Source organism: Cupressus sempervirens, chromosome 5, assembly GCF_028749045.1.
Source record: "Cupressus sempervirens isolate cs-2001-9-10 chromosome 5, ASM2874904v1, whole genome shotgun sequence".
NCBI lineage: Eukaryota > Viridiplantae > Streptophyta > Pinopsida > Cupressales > Cupressaceae > Cupressus > Cupressus sempervirens.
Window position 1 is genome coordinate 1014426733 of NC_143122.1, and position 18070 is coordinate 1014444802.

Sequence of the window (18070 nt, forward strand, 5' to 3'; positions counted from 1 at the left end):
GTATCGGGATGCCAAAAAAAGGAGTGCAGAGGAATGTCGTGCCGGAGTCAGTCAACACTTGCCGGAATCCTCAGAAACAGAATTCCCAAATAGCGCCGGGAATAATCTAGCACGCGGGCGAGCAGAGAGTCTGCGGTCACCGGAAAAATGAGAGCAGCGGCTGCTGGAGAATGGTCTGCGGACGGGGCTGGAAGTCAGATCATCGGGGTTCGCAGACAGAGAGCCAAAAATGCCGAAAACCACCTTCTCAAACCACTGTCGCCGGAGTCGGATCTACGTCGCTGGAGGTTTCAAATTAGCGGCAGGAAAATTTTGCAAACCCTCACCAGTTCGAGCAGTAGGAAGTCGAACCAACAGCGGTGCCGGATCTGTAGTGGGTGGGCTGAAGGTACTGTGCAAAGGCCGAAAGTTCAGTGATGCTACAGCCCGATTCTGAGAAAGGCAATGCACGACGCCGGATGTTTTAGAGTCTACGGGCACTGGATTCAAACCCTCGCTGAAACCACGTGTCGGGAAGTGCAGCGCCATGTCCGGACTGAGACTAATCTGCAGGTCAGAGCCAGGATCGTTCAAATGCACGGCCGGAAAGAGTCATGTTGCCGGAAACGAATGCCGAGCCGGAACCTGAGTCTGCAACGCCAAAAATCGTGGGCGGGCTTGGGTTTATAACAAGCCTGCCTAAAAAATACCCTGCGAAATAAAATTAATTCCGCAAATGTGTAGTACGAGATCTGACAGCCCGTACTGCAAAAAACAATTTTTTCTCCGACTAAATCCGAAAAAATAGCCAATTATTTAGATAATAAATTCGAAATAGCCAAATAATGTAGAGAAAAATAATAATTTATTAGATCGTACCCATGCAAATCAGGGCCTTTGGGTTTCGATTTGCAAAAAAAAATTTGCCTCACGGTCGACTATGGGCCAAGGTAGGTGTGCTTATAGTCGATTTTCACCGGTTCGACATTTCGGACGCAATGGAGAGATCAGATCTGATGCTGGATGCTCCCAATTTCTACAGCACTCCGGATTCAGGCTGAGGTGATGAAGCAAGCAAGAGGTCTCGAATGGCTTGTGAAGAGAAAGTCTCCAAGCTCTGATACCATGTAAGAATTTACTTAAGGGAAAAATTCACCCAAGAACTAAGAACTCAAACACAAGCACACAGTAGACCAAAGAAGGATATGATCAATTAATCAGAGTATGTCCGAATACATTGCTCTGTTCAGAATGTGATCCTAATACACTAGGAGTGCCTGATTATAAAGGCTACAGGAGAACTTCTAGAATGCATTGAAGTTAGCACCATGAAGTGTCAAACAACCAAGCACATGTCCACCAGATATGGATTATCCTCCATTAAGCATGGAATTAAGTGCGGTGATGAGAGGATAAGCCTAGAAGAGTGGAACACGCAAAACAGTGTTGTAGACACCATGTGCTCAAATAAAGGTGCATACTCCTGTGTTTTCAACATGATTATAATAAAAATAATAAAATAATGCAATATAATTAAATAATGCATTAACCTAAGTAAACTTAAGTAAGTGTAAATAGTAAACTACTAATTTACACCAACAAATCTCTACAAACAAATAACCTAGTATATATGTAGATTTTTTAAAGATATAGTGGTCACAAAGAGAATTCCTACAAATACATATATGCACACACACATGCACGCATGTGCACGCGCACGCGCCCACACACACACACACACACACACACACACACACACAATCTAGCCTCAAAATTAAAACTAGTGAAGAGTTATTGACTACAAATTGATAATTACTATTATAGAAAAGAGACTCAAGTGGATAAGACAAAACATCTTGGAATCATAGACTCTATAGTTTATAATTCCTATTTGTATTCAAGGTAATGCTATTCTTGACATGAATTATGCTAGCTCTACAATGACAATTTCCACATAACCTAGAGGAGAAATATATGCAAAATTCATTCAAATTTCATTTGTAAAAGAACAAAAAATGTAACACAAAAAATAACAAGAGATATACACTAGAAAAACCCCCAAGATGGAGAAACATAATGTCCAAAAACATCCATCACTTGTTCATTATTCAACACATGAATTCTTTACAACATATTCATAGTCCTATATGATTATTTATGAAACACTTGACATATCTACAATAACTTCATATGAGCATGCTACCACACATACCATTCAATAATGGAAAATATTACAAATCAAAGATATTATATTTGCACAACTATAGGAATGCAGTACAAGTCTCTAATCCAGGAGCATCCACTACAACCTCACAAATGCTAAGCAAGAGATGGTCATGAACCATTAGTTAGAATGACTAGCTAGTAAAACATAAGAAGCTACACTTGAGTTTTCTTTTATAGATACAACCTCATACAAAGAAAATGTGTTGTATTCATAAAGGGTGTAACTAAACACTAGAATTATAAAATTATTAAACAATCATCTAATATTGGTTACATAGTGTAACATATTAAATTGGAATAACCTCAATTTAATGATATTTTAACCCCTATTTAGTGTGATTTAATGCTAGGTTTTAATTTAATTTGTACTTCCCTCTTTCTTCTCATCTTACTTTATTTATTTTAGAAAAAATTGGGGTAGAACCTAATAGATCCTTCGTTGTGCTCCTCTTTTCTGGTATAATGATCAAGGTAGAACCTATCCACTTGGGTTCATTCTTCCCTTTATTCAAACAATGAGAATATCTTTCCTAAATCAAAATGTGGATTTTGTCTTTGATTTTTCAAAGTCATTACCTATTTTGGGACTCCAAGGGAATCCTAGAGATTTTGGGACATAGTAAATAGTGATACAGTGTGTCTCTGCTAGGGATCCATTTTTGTATCCCCTCCTTGGGTCTTGTGTTTGAAATGAAAAATTATATACTATAGAAAATTGTAAAATTGAGAAAACTCGCATGAAATAATATTTAAATGGAAAAACCTACAAAAATTATACACTAGTAAATGACTGCAAGCCAATCTATAAACTCTTATTACTCAAGAATTTTACAATTGAAAAACTATTCAAATGTATGAACAATAATGACTTTGTGTTGTAGATAAGAATGAAGTTCCAAAGTTTGAAATATATGCCACTTACTAAATTTAGTAAGTATGATTCATAGAAGTACATGTTAGACACTTGTTTAAATATCATTACCATCATTGGTTTTTATCCATTATGCAAATATTTTATAGTGTCTCTTCATCCTTCAATAATTTTAATGCCTTTGCTGTGACACCCATAATCTCTTCTATTGCTTTCCCAAAAATAGTAACCCAAGTGAAAGTTGTGTGATCTTGCACTATACATTGAAGCATGTATATGTAATCACATTGAAGAAAAGTCTAAGGGCCCGTTTGACTGCAGGAATATAAAAATGGGAATAGGAATACTTATTCTCAAATAGAAAATGGGGTTACATATTCCTATTCTTGTTTGGTTCACCCAAAATTTGATCTAGAATTCACAGATTCAAAAAATTATGTTCTCTAAAATATAAAAAAATTGGAATAGGAATACTTTAAGGGGCAACTTGCATAATAAAAATTATCTAGCTTTATAAAACGTAGGGTAGCTTTAACCACACCCCAACAAAATGCATTAGATCTACCAAGTCCCGAATCATCAACTTGTGCCACAATTTTTAACATTTTAGCTTGTCCAATAGATGAGATTTTCTTTGTAATAGAAGAGCAAACAATACCTTTCTCTTCTGTATCAAACTAAGATCTCAATTGATGTGTCTCTGGAAGATTTGGATTTATGAAAAGTTGAGTTGCACTAATTATCCCTATAAATTTTCCTCCTAAATCATTGATGTGTCCAGCTAACAATGTAATGTATGTAACATGCTCCATTTTAATATTTTTCTTTTACTGTTGATAGTTGGAATAAAAACGCCACAATCTTATCATGATATTTTTAATGTAATAGGAAGTTCCAATAATTTAATATAGTTACTTTGAAACAACCATCAATTTTGTTCAAAACTAGCAAAAGATTACATCAAAGATTGATGTCACTTTAAACAAGATCTCCATAGTAGCCAAGTTCCTACATAGGCTAGGATGGTACAATTTTGAACCATAGAGGGAAGGGTTTGAAGATTGGATATAGGTGTGGAGGAAGTAGAAAGTCTAGTTGATTTGAAAAGCAGTATACTTGATCCATTTAAATGTGTTCAAATGAGAACAAATAGAAGCTAGAGAATTAAATTTATTTATTTAATCAAAGAAATGTTGTTCATATGGGTGAGAGAAATGTAAAATATAGTCCCCACGTGACTACACAAAAATTGACATCATCATTTAATCCAAATATTAGTCTCACATTATCGAGAATTAGTACTCTTGATCCCGATTGTTGATAAAAATAGTTAGTGCACATACCCCAAACTAGTCATGGAGAGGTAAAATTCAATGGAATGTTATAAATCTAGGACAAACCTTCCATTTCCCTTTATATGTATTAAATGAGACCACATAGATATAGTAACAACATCGCTAGGACGAAAGATAGGGAATGCAACTTAAATATCTAAAAAGAAGGGACATTTGCTTCAATTGTCATAGCCCCTTATTGGTATACCTAGCTACTTGGAAAAAAATAGTAATTAGAACAATTATGTAATTTTGTTGGTACCCCTATCATACAATAAAGCTTTTAGCAATAAGCTTATTTACATGTATTTAAGAGAAAAATGTTTGGTGGAAGCCTCAAAATTGATTTGCCAAAGTAATGAATAAGACATCTGAACTAGCATATACTATTTTAAACAAGAAGCATAGTATTTAATTGGTGGTTGTAGTTTTATAGCCATCATGTCATTGTGCAACCGACAAGGTATCAATAAACACCCACCGCTATATTGATATGCACTTAGTTTGCTACAAGTGTCAATACCATTAAACCAACTATCAAACCATCATAGTGACAAATATTTTAGAAATAAAATTTCTATTATGTGTGACATAAAAATTATAATCAATATTTCAATAAATTATTTTATCATTTTTTTATAATCTTTTTTTTAGAACTACTGATATTTTTAAAGTTGAACTTCCATGTATGGTTTTTGAAAACCACAATATAAATTGACTTACAAATTAAATATCATGAAAAATGCCAACACAATTTAAACTCAGAAAGCCTTAAACAATAATGCAGACTTAGAAATCCTTAAACAAGATTGCCAGTACTACAAGTATTATAAGAAAAATATTCTCATCAAGGTGTGTCCAATAATTTATTATCAAATAATTTGAAGCTTACACTAGGAACTGTAGAGGGGGTTCAAACAATGAAGCAGAAGCCATCGCCCTTCTATGGGGGTTGAGAATTGTGAGAGTTAGAGGAATTAATAGATTAACAATCGAGGGGGATTTGATGTTGATTATCAAAGTTGATTATCAGAGCAGTTAAAGCAAAGGGCAAGAGTAGTTGGAAGATCAAAATAATAAAAGAGGAAATTCACATGTTGATGGAGGTGTGCCAAGAGATCCATGTGGGCCACATTTACCATGAAGGAAATGCAGTGGCAAATGAGTTGGAAAATTTTGGCCATAATGACATGTAATTCATCGAATGGGAACATGTCAGCCAACTTCCATCATCAACACAAGTGATGATGGAATGTGAGCATACTTTGTACAAGGCAATATGAGTCATTTCAAAAGATGGCACACCTTTATGAAGCTATGTGAGTAGGAAGGCTATTGGATTTATTTTTATAAAGTTAATTTTGGGCAAGATTGCATGAGGATATGCTTTTATGATCCCCTCACCACGAGCTTTAATTATTTCACAAAAAGGACGAGTGGCATTGTTATGTCTAGATGTGGTGAAACACAAAAGCAAGATGACAAGGACACTATTGCGAAATCCCACTTCAACTATAGCTGGCGATAGTTTAATTTAGAGGGAAAGGAACTGATCACATATGTCATAGAGAGTGGTTTCTCATATTTGGAGAAGCCTTGTGATCTTATGATGGGTTTCTACTGCCTTAACATTTTTAGCTTGAGCATGATTTATTGATTATATTGTGGCTACCATTGTAAGAAGGGGATCTTAGAAAGCTCTAAGAAATTGGCGGTTGAGTGAGGTGAAGAAATGCGTGCTAGTGACTGCATTGAACCAGTGGAGATTGAGGAGTACATTAGGAAGAGTGAGGCCGCTTGGGTTTATCTTATAGAAAGTGGTCTACTTTCGTTTATGGAAGGTATGGAAAAGCATGACAAGCATATCTTGATGCAATTCTTAAATTGTTGGAAGCATAGGAAGGTTAACATTAATGGAATGCCATTTGAAATCATGGAGGTACTAGTTGCTATGGTTGGTAGGTTTCCCATGGAAGGAAAGAAATGGTGTAAGCAGTCCAAGGTGGCAGATGGAACCAATATGAGAAAAAAATTAAGACCTAATGAGGAGCTAGTTCATGCACATGGTATGTTTTCCAGGGAGGATCTTCCACTACCTTGGGATGTGATCTGCTATGCCATTATGAGATATATTACCCTTGAAGATCAGTTCCAGCTACTATACTACTACCATTTCCCCATTCTCAACCATTTTAGGAAACGTGATCTGATTTCTTTTCATTACCTTTTTCTTTGTTCCATGGAGGACTATTTCTTTAAGGCTAGGAAAAAGAGAGAGGAGGGCAAACCCTTTTATATTATCCACCAGGGTTTCATGCACAAACTTTACAAACACCACCTTTCCTTAAACCTATCGCTTTTGGTCAACCCATTGATTATTGCTACCCCCCAAATATCCACAAACCCCAACCCTAGCTCTAGCCATAGAAAATTCAAGAAAACCCCTTGTTTGGAGGTTAAAATTACCCTTATTGATTTTGATATTGACATAGGAAAGAGCAGGATAACTGCTCAGAGGGCTTGCAAATGTCTCCAAATGGAGAAATTTAAGTCCTCCCCTAAATAGGACTATAGCTCTAAGTCAACTGAGAGTGAAAAGAAACCAATTAAGAGGAAGAGGCCTCACCAAGACACTGAAAAGAAGGTTGTCTCTAGGCCTCCTAGCCCGTCACATGTCTCAGACACTGGAAGCTATCCCTTCCACAAAAAAAAGTGGGGGAGGACATCACCTCCCCCATGAAAGACACTCCCAAAGGTGGGGTAGAAAAAGGGAAACATAGCCATGGTTAGAGCCACAACAAGGCAAGGCTCGAGAATTCTATGAAAGAGCTCACGAAGAACCTCATGACATTTGTAAAAACATTGAAACCTTGGTGGAATTTTCCACGAAGGTCATTGACTCTACTGCCACCACTTTCTATTTCCTATAGATGAACAACAATGAGAAGGATCTAGGAAAGGAGAGTGAAACCCCTCGCTCTATATATGGCTTTCTAGTAGAGGACTGGCTCAAAACTCTCCTTGAGAAACCTATCAAAGAGGAGGGGGTGGACATAGATAGGGAAGACCCTAAGGAGGAGAGTAACAAGGAAGGTGGAAAGAAAGCGGGCAACTAGCCCTAGCTCTATTTTTTGTTGTTGTCTTTATGTTTTTGTTCTTGTTGAACTTGGTGCCCTACGGGGTTTTGTTATGTATGTTTTTCGATCAAGTATTGGACTGATAGCAGCAATAAGTCTATTAGTTGTTGGTATGTTTTACTTTTTATATGCTTGTTAAGAATAGGGTTAACGGTAAGAACTGCTCTAGTTTGGAGCTTTTCTCTATTTTTTTTTTAAGTTTAAAACTAGTATCAGTTAGATAGGTGGGTGGTAACCCTTGACTGTTTTTGGTCTACCCTTTTTGTACTCTAGGGTCAACCTCCTTTCTTTTGACTACTATCTAGTACTTCAAAAACATTACCAAGAAGCAATAAAAGATAGTCTAATTGAAAGTAAAAAATTTTATACTAACACTCTTAGCCCACTTTCATATATTTTTACTTAAAGTGGCATAGCTTAGCATTTATTTTCAGAGCTACATTTGTATAAAACTAATCATTCAGTTGTAATGATGGAACAATGCGCTAAGGATGGTTGTACAGCTTGACTGTGCCATTACGCTTGGCTTTTCTACAACAACCATAAGTGCCATTATGCTCACTATTACTCATGCTTAATAATTTCTGAGTTATGGAGCATATCTAGAGGAAGATCTCAAAGTGCATGATCTGTAGAGGATAAAGAGGTAATGGCAACACTAGCTTAGTTAGACTCCAAATCTGGGGAAGATTAAATAGACAAAAGTTATTTAGAAAGGGATAAAAAGGTTAAAAAGCTTTAGAAGAGCCCAGTGTTTTATTTAACAAGAGGGCATCAATTCAAGCCAAAAAAAATCAATTGCTGAAGATAAATTACAACTCCAGAAGCAGATTGTGCAGATAGGAAATGATACCATGGAGAACTCAGCAATAATAGTGTAACTATAATGCAGAGTCTTACAGGGAAACACTAAGCATGAAATACAATTACTGGAAACCAGACATGGCACGGAAGCATGATTTTCTTTTTTCATTTGGCATGATTAACTCAACTGGCACATTTTATGGAGCTATTTCTTTCCTTGATTAAATCCTTGAATAAAATGATCTCAATGTGAAGGTTTAAAATAAGAATGGACTAAGATCTCGTGTTCCTACACTTTATTGCCAACTATACGAGCTTTGCAATATTTTTATCTCCATTCTGCACCAAACCCGCAATCGAGACCTTGTGGAATGGGCCTTCTCTTGCATCGTAATTCTAAAACCCTTTTCTATCATTCTGCCACTGAACACATGGACCAATAAAAGATTACCAAAAAGTTTGAATTAATATTTATAATTAATAAACATGTAACTTTAGTGATATAAAAAGTAAGGAAAAAGTAAGACAAGATAAATGGTTAGAAAGGCTGAATCTCTATTAGCTATAAAAATTCAGTTTAATAACTGTTTAAGCAACTGTCATATGCATGGCCGAAACTAAATAAGCCTCTCCACTTAACTACATGCAACAGCTAGTAGGAAACCAAACAAATTACGGCTTTAAAGAAGAACTCAGAATCTAGTCACAAATGATGCCCCATCTTTAATTTTACCTTGGCCCACATTGTTTAAACGAGAAAAAGACCTGCACGACAGTCAGAAAGAGGACAAGAATCGCTCCAAAGCCTCCAACTACCATCCACAGTTTTGAACCATACGCTTCCCAGAATTCGTTCCAAAGGCTTCTCAGAACAATAGAGTGCCGCGTCTTATAGCTGCTCAGATTTTCCCTCGTTTCTATGATGGATTTGCACTGTGGCCAGGAAATTGTTATGTTGGAGACGCTCAGCAATTGGGTGACCAGTTTAGAGGGCCAAAGATTACCAATTATGACACCCTCCTTTCTCAACACATCTACTCCCTCGCTTGTTTGGCACAACTCATGCAGGAACTGACAATAAGCAGTCATTATTTTCTTCTTGAACCCCGGAGAACATATCTCCAAGGCAATTAAATTCCTTACATACACCTCCGAGTCCACATCCAATTTCAGCCGCACCAGAGTCAGAGTTTGACCCTCGTATTTAACGTCGTCCACAGTTTTTCCATTGGCCTCGAATCTGATTCCTCCGTTCTTCAATTCAACTTCAGATGGAAAGTTCAGCCACCATTTCTTACGTTGTTTGACATTCTAAAAACTTTTCCCGTCTGCTCGTCCAGAACATACGCAGTGACCACCTTTTGAACCTGCAAAACACGAACAATAATATTGAACGTTAATTTTCACTAATTCCTTTTCAGTACTTTCGGTTGGCAGGGCCCCAAGGCAGGAGTCGTGACAGATGTCCAGAATGTGGTTCCGTTTCTTTGATGCGTCCTCTGCACAGAACTCGAAAGGCCGATAGCAGATTCTCTCGAACATTTTCCTCAGCAATCTATCAAGTTTCTCTTGGGCACTCTCTTGGGAATTAGCGTTCATCTCCATAGTAAGAACATCTTCCAAGACAAACAGCGGTATTTGATTGTCCAACTTGATCAAGTCCTTCATGATCTCCGCTTTAATCCAAGCATTCTCGGATACGGGCCCGAAGATTGGATGATGCTCTGGCAGAAACAAAAACTCATCTTGGAAGGATTCATCGTCTTCCAATCCGAAGAGGTGATTTCTGAAAAACTCGAGAATTAAACAAGCATCCTGAGCCAACATCAAATGGAGCACGTCACCCTTGAATGATGTTTCTCTATAGTAGCACCGCTTTATATCCTCTTCCCTCCTCCTGATTCTCTCAATCACTTGTTCGAATTCAACGTCAGATTTCTTGGTTCCATACTGAATTCTAAAAACCTCTCCACCTGCTGCATCGCCTTTGAATGTTTCCAATCCCATGAGCCACTCTTTCCCGAAATGGTTAGGGCCGATAGAAACAATCTGAGGCACATAGGAATGCTCATTTTCTTTCAGCAAGGCCATGGATGTCCTGAATATGCATGGAGGCTTCTCATAGGACTTATTCTTCTGAGCCAGATACTCTTTGACTTCTCTCATCCATTTATTCTCATCAAACTTCGACATTCTTTACAAGCTCATGAGATTATCTCACTGGAGAAGGAACATATCATGAAGTCAGAAATATATAATAATTACATGACCAGATTAAATTGTCCTTCAACTCTTCTATCCATTTTTCCTAGGGAGGGCATGTTCGAAGAGTCCAACAAAATATAAATTGAATCTATGGAACATGGGTAAATGCATATAACAGGTTAATATGAAAAATGCAATGGACTTCAATGAACTGACATTTCAACGCTTCTCCCGCATTTAGACTTTTGTTATGTGAAAGAGGACATTAGGTATCCATCAATTCTCCCATGACCATTCGTCCTGTCATTTATAAAAAGGAATATACGAGGTACAATTTAATAAATACAATTAGAAGAAAATGAATAGGAGAGGAATGACTCTGTGAAATTGAATTGCACTTTAAAACAAATATTAGCCGTCATTCACATGGTATTCACTTGGATCGATAATATACATATTTTTTAAAGAAAAGTATTTCGGTTGGGTATCTAAGATCTATTTTAAATTACTAGTAAATATTCATATGAAAACGTGGTTGGGAGAAAGTCAAATATATTCAGTACTACTGAAAATAAACAAATAGATTATGGTCTGCTAAGAGTTATTAGTCAAAGGAGGAAGGATGTCCGATCATCCCATTTATGTGAAGTCCAAGGCATCATTGTGACCAATCTAGAATCATTATCATCATTGGTTTTTTTCTCCATTAATCAAAAATTTTATAGCGTTATACTAATGTTCTTATAATGGATTTCTACTTCATCAAATATAAATAATATTGTTATTACTATTTATACATATTTTGTACTTTACATATGACTAGCACAATTAAATATTATCATAATCAAATTATTGTGTATATTCTATCTATTGATTTCTAGAATAACAAAAATGAAGATATACAAGATCATTGCTCACAATGAAGATATTATTGTTCATATTAATAAAATTTGGTACTGTTCTTTTGATAATAAAGCTTGGAATAAGTAGTTGAATACTAATTGGAAAAGTCTTGTTGAGCCAAAAATTCAATGTTTTAAATGGCTGATGTTAACTGATAGACTTCAAATTAAAAGAGATGTTCAACATTCTGATTTATGTAATATTTGCAAGTTGCCTGATACGGGTAGACATATTTTGTTTGATTGCCTTTTGGCTAAAGAAATATGGAAACTTTTTGGTATTTATTAACCTATTAATGCGAATATCGTTGAAATTGTTACTGGTCACATTAATGGTCTTAGTAAGGATGCTAATTTTTTCTGGAACATGTTGTCTTCTAACATTCTTTTGCAAATCTGGAAATGTAAGAATGAGGAGAAGTACCAAGGTAAGCCAAGGGTTCTTACTGAATTTTTTCAAAAACTCACATGTTTTAAATTCTTCTTGCAGGTTCAAACTACCATGATAATTGAAAAGGATAAATTAAGGAGGTTTCTTAAAGATGGGCAAGCTACTATCTTCTTTTACGAGCTGAAGTATGGCTATCAGTGGCGTAGGACTCTTGATAATTTGTAAGTGTTTGAGCACACATGCTAGAAGCTGAACTAAGTGACTAGGAGGAACCATAATGCCAGAAAGGAGGAGATCTTTATGTTATCCCAGATCCAGGAGCGGAAGAGTATTGTTTGGATGGAAGGCCCACTCAGTTGGACCGCATGGGTGGATGCTTACTGTGATATTCTACACTAGATCTTTGCTGTTCGATTCTTGTTGTATATGATTCATCCTAGTTGTATCATTGCTACTTTGGACTTGGTTTTAGGCTTTGCCTCTTTTATGATCCTCTGTGATCTATGTATTCCTTTTCAGATCTCTCTATAGCTAATAGAAATAAATAAATAAAATGTAAACACACTTCTAGTCATGGCTATTATATTATCTCTATCTATTTCCATTTCTATATATGTTATATGCTAATTAGTTTGATGATACACCTATTTGAAAAATATTCCTTCCCTTAACTATAACTTACATATGAATCTATTCATGATGTACTAACCTTTGTTAGGTTTTCATATAAAAATTTGTCATCAAAGGCAAATAAGTTTATTTCCAAATAGATTGGTGGTGTGAACTAGAACCCTAATTTTCAGCATCTTTTAGCAGCTAAAAAAATGAATTTATTAATTAGGAAAATATATCAATTCTTATTCCTAATAATATTTAAAAATTATAATCATAAACTTCATCTATTTCTACACATTTAATTAGCTTACTTGATTTTTAGATTCGAAATAATACTACCATTTTTATGTCATTGAAGGCGAATAATTAGACTTTTGTTAGCCTTGTCCTTTGTAAAAGGGTCACACAGGTTTGTGCTTTTACCCTAAAAATATAATCAATGCAGTGATTATATATTTTAAATATTATCCACACTTGTTGCACGACACTCCAAATGTGTGCAAGATGACTTCCTATTCCTAATGTGTAGGAAGTGATATCAATATTATGTCTAATGCTTGCACATGATTGAAAGATTAAATCTCATCACTTTGGCTTCGAAATCTACAAACTAAAAAAATGATGCACTCATATTATATTGAAAGGGATTACTTAGATTCTTTATATGATTTATTTCTATATTCATATTCATAACAAGTGATGAGATCAAAATACATGTCTGTGCGCTCTATTTTTTATAATCTCCATCATGCTAGAGAAAGTTTAAAGTACTTAAAGGTACGATTTCATACAAAAACTAATAAGGCACGAATCAAGACAATATTTTAGGAGAAATCCATTTAAAGATGAAAGTAGGTCTTCTTGACACAACTAGAAAAACTACTCAAAGGCAACACTTAAGATACTCCTCTTGGTTCAATACTTGTTGACCTTATCAGGTCCTGAGACACTCCTCATTTTCACAATTTATAACTTCATATTTTTTGCAATTCATCACAGTTCATCGATAGAAAATTTCAAATTATATTAAAAAAAAAAAATTGACAATATCTAGCAATCATTGCAAATTATTCGATTTGTCAATTTTTGTCTCAATGCCATATTTTTAATATCTACATGAAATGAATAAAAAATGATCAATGAAAATAAGACATAACCTAAATTTCTTACTAATTATAGGAATTATCAGTTAAAATAGTCTTTGACTATACATTTGTCCACTTTTGTCTAATTGAATAATAATGATGAGGTTTGATTTTAGAACATCATCTATTTGGTGGAGTAGTAAAGTTCAATATCAACAAAGTCCTTCAAACTATTTTCTCTTTGAGAAAAGCTTATTTCCTATTTAATTCACGGATATAATTATTTGTGTATTTATAGCACTTAAATTCTCTTGACCATATTTATGGCAATATATTATGGTCAATTTTAGCCTACATAATATGTTTTAAGGATTATATATATATTTTTAAAAAATAGTTGAAATGGACATTTTATAAAGCTATGCACTACTCAACTAGGCATTTCTCTCATGGATTGGTGGCAGATCTCAATTTATCAATGTGATTTATTTTCAAAAAATTACAATCTATTTTTTTAATTGTTTAGCTCGTGTAAAAGTGTTTCAATACTAGTTCACCCCCCTCTTAGTATTGCCCATTCCTAGAAGTTGAATAATAGAAAATAATAAATATATATAGAGTAAAAGAGATAAGTTTTTCAAAACAACAAATTAATATGCTTCAAAATCATATAGGTAATTTGACTAGCCAATAGAATAAGAACATGATTTATATAGACAAAGTTTAAAGTCCAAAGAAAATTTTAAAATAAAAAATGTAAAACCCTTCTTTTAAATATATACTATTTCACTATTGTTGTTTCCATTATCATCTATTTGGGCATAATATTAGCTCTTGCAGGCATGTGATACCTAAAATACCTACTTTTGCTCACAAAGAAGCTTTTTTGACCTGGAATAATATTGTGTCAAAAATACTTTGTAAATGGACATGCTTTAGGTTAGTGTAAGTCAAGTCATGGTGTCACTAAACTATGGAAGCCAAAACTTGTGTCTAGCATAGCTCGAAATCATTGTTGTTTCAAATTGCTTCATTCACAAAAAAGATGCAACGTGGTTATTAGATAGTGGTTGCTTGCATCATGCATAATTAGAAAAAAAATGAAAGTTTCAGGTTTTACATGATGTTGATGATGGTTTTGTGAGATTCAATAATACTTTACATATTAGATACTATATCATGATATATTATATAGTATATAATATATTTAATAGATATTATAATGTATAAATAATATATACATTATTTAGTAGAACAAAATATGTATAATATGATATCACAGATATTGTTAAATATATTATATTTTATATATTCTATTTCATAATATAATAGAGGATATATATTAACAAATATTATTTATTTTAATATATTTATATGTTAATTTGACACTGGCGGAATTATCCACAAAATTTATGCATTCCACTACCACTATCCTTTATTTTCTGCAAGTGAATAAGGATGAGAAAGACTTGGACAAGGAAAGAAAGACTACCTGCTCCATCTATGAATTTCTGGTGGAGGACTGACTGAAGACACTTCTGGAAAAACCTATCAAAGAGGAGGGGGTGAATGTGAATAGGGATGAGCCTGAGGAAAAGAAGTATGAGGAACTTGAAAAGAATGAGGGCAACTAGCTTTGGCTTTTTTTTGTTTTTGTTTTTTCTATTATGTTGTTAATCACTCTGAACTTGATGCTCGAGTTTTACTTTTTATGTATATGTCTAAGTGTTGGAATGATAGCAGTAATAATTTTCTTTGCTATTGAAATGTTTTCCCATTTTATTTACTGGTTAGTAACATGACTGGTGGTATTGATAGTTCTGTTTTGGAACTTCTTCTTCTTTTTTTATGTATAACACTGGTATGAGTTAGATGATTATGAGGTAACCTCCAGCTGATCTTTGAACCTTTTTGTACTCCAGGGTCATCCCTTCATCCTTTTGGCTACTAGCTAATACTTTAAAAACATATATTATTTATTTATTATACTATTTACATAAATTTGTTAAATGAATATTTTTATTATTAACTATAAAATACAAAATATAATCATAAATAAAATATAAATAAATAAAAAAATATTCGTGAACAATTCTAATTCAAAAAATATAAAAAATATTAATCAACATATCAAAAATTCAACTTAAAAAAATGTCATTTTTGAAATTAAATTGTAACAAAAAATGGGGGTTGGCACATAAAACAAAATGATATAGAATAGATACATGTTAGATAAAGACATATTAACCCACCACCCTTCTTAATTTAAAAAATCCTCACATCAAAGTGTCCCAAAATCTAACCATCACTAAGAAACTACGAGTAGTCATAAAAATAATATATACACAACCGATATTAATAGTATGTCCATTAAAGCACCGTGAACAAAAACCACATGGGTTGAGTGCCAAATTAAGAAACATAACAAAAAACTAAAGCAAGAAGGAGACCTATGTCTCCTTATTCTTGTCAATTCCCTCTGGTTTTTCTAACAATAGTCACAACCAATCATCCACTAGGAAACTCTAAAGAGAACTTATGGTTTTCACCCCTATTGCAACAATAAGGTCTTCTTTCTCAACATGTTGAAGGTGAAGAGTCGAAATCGTGAAGTGCATAACCCTGATTGGTAACTTGGCCACATTACCTAATCTTCATTCACTAATATCTTTCCTCTCCTCTAGTTTCTTGAAACTCCTCCTCTTAATAGCCACAAAATCTTCACCATGTTTCTAGTTAGCGTCTTTAGGGGTCCCCTGAGGTTCCTTATCCTGGATCTATTTTCCTTTTCCATGCTGATGACGAGGAGAGGTTAGAAATTATTTTTAAAAAATGTTGACAAACATCCATATATTTTATACTCTCCAAATCTAGTATCTTATAATTATTAGATACCCACTTTTTTTCGTATACTCGATTTAGTTTGAATACCTCAAAAGGATAAGAATTTTCTTTGAGTTTTGGCTTTGGGAGACAACAGGCACATGATTAACCCCAAATTGTTTTTTTTCCTTATTTTTTATTTTCCAAACTTTGGCTAAGTACCTAATGACCTTTTTAACCTGGTAATGAAACAAAAAAGGGTTCCTTATGGAGATAATCAACTTTCCATTGATATAATTTTTGTCAAATTCAAGTTCAAGAAGTAATTATTACTTATTTTCTAATTGAGTTACCTTTGAAGTCATCATTGATAAATTGATCAAAAAATAGTAGTAAGTTTCAAATGATATAACCTTTTTGCAATACAAAATATATGTTACATTCTATGTTTCACATACTATAAGAAAATAAAAATTCAATTTTATAAAGTTCAAGAAAAGTTAAGGTGGCCAGACACAAGATTTATTTTTATTATGAAAAAAAATTATTAATTTTTTTAAAAAAATTACTTGAGAAAAACTAAAAAAAAAAATGTGTCATATCTAGGCAAGGATCTACTATGTATATCTAAATATTGTTAAAAAAATCATGATTTGATTATGATTAATATGGCTAGACATACACATTTTTTTAATCCCTTTCTTAAAATTTTTGTATTGCTACATTCAAATACATTTTTCACTACTTAGATTAATTTAATTTTTTAGAAAAAAGGCTAGTTATTTAGAAACTAAATTCATTTTCTTACATATTCTATTCTTTAAATATTTTTCCGTAAGGTTGATAATGTGTTCAACTTTTTATTTCAAGTTGACTAACATCAATTTTCTTTTTTTCATTGCCACTTATGACCATAGCTTGGTATCATGATCCTTCAATACCCAAAAAACAATTGAAAAAAAACTATATATTCCAACAAAAAACATTGCTCTAACTTAGAAAGTTAGCTAACAGAAATATTTGCAACAAACAATTTTGAAAATCATTCTACACATAATAATGGTGTGATAATTCTATACTTTTAAATAAGTATTTAATTCTATCTTTAAAAATTATTATTCATGACATCATAAATGAGAATTGTGAAACATGTTGATTGTCATATACATTTACATATATGGAATTTATAGTAAATATTCTCCCAAATTGATAGTTTAGTTCATCTTCCAATTATTTATGCGTAGATGTTATAATTGTTTTTAAGTGAAGAGCTAGAATAAAATGGTGATTTTAGTGATTTTGCTCAAGGTTATCTGATAACTAATATTTAATATTTTGACAAATTAATAATATTTAAAAGATTTTGATTGGGCAATTGTACCATCCTAATACTATTTCTTTTATAAGAGAATTAGTGGTACATTGTAATAATTCAATCTTATCAATTGAAGCATTTATTCAATCATTTTGACCACATTTTTATAGAAGGTCCTAGTAGCCCATTCTTGATTTATTTATTTCTTTAATTAGAAAAAAATCACTTGTTGTAGGTTCATCATGTTAACTTACAAGATTCTTTTTGGTTTAAAATGTACAAACTTATATTCTTTGTTCTAGCTGATTTTTAATTAAAACTTCCCTATTGTGATTGGTTAGATTTAAAGAAAGAATCTACAACATAGTAGTAAATTGTGAACC

The 18070-nt window shown here is 33.5% G+C and overlaps 1 protein-coding gene across 1 annotated transcript; it reads right to left on the bottom strand.

Annotated features, from left to right (window-relative positions):
* Positions 1 to 553: 553 nt before the first annotated feature.
* On the bottom strand, positions 554 to 10544 carry LOC149559375 (putative UPF0481 protein At3g02645). Its single transcript, XM_089831386.1, has 4 exons — positions 9699 to 10544; positions 9085 to 9605; positions 957 to 1015; positions 554 to 690 (listed from the first exon to the last, which is right to left on the bottom strand). The coding sequence occupies exons 1-4, from the start codon at positions 10542 to 10544 to the stop codon at positions 554 to 556; spliced, it is 1563 nt and encodes a 520-aa protein (XP_089687512.1).
* Positions 10545 to 18070: the final 7526 nt, after the last annotated feature.

Bases quoted from the DNA above. Each gene is read 5' to 3' on its own strand.
- LOC149559375 (XM_089831386.1), bottom strand. From the start codon at position 10,544: ATGTCGAAGTTTGATGAGAATAAATGGATGAGAGAAGTCAAAGAGTAT. The intron at 9,606-9,698 runs GTATGTTCTGGA...GTTGAATTGAAG, and splicing joins GTTCAAAAGGTGGTCACTGC to AACGGAGGAATCAGATTCGA. The intron at 691-956 runs GTGAAAATCGAC...TTTATTTCGCAG, and splicing joins GCGTCCGAAATGTCGAACCG to GGTATTTTTTAGGCAGGCTT.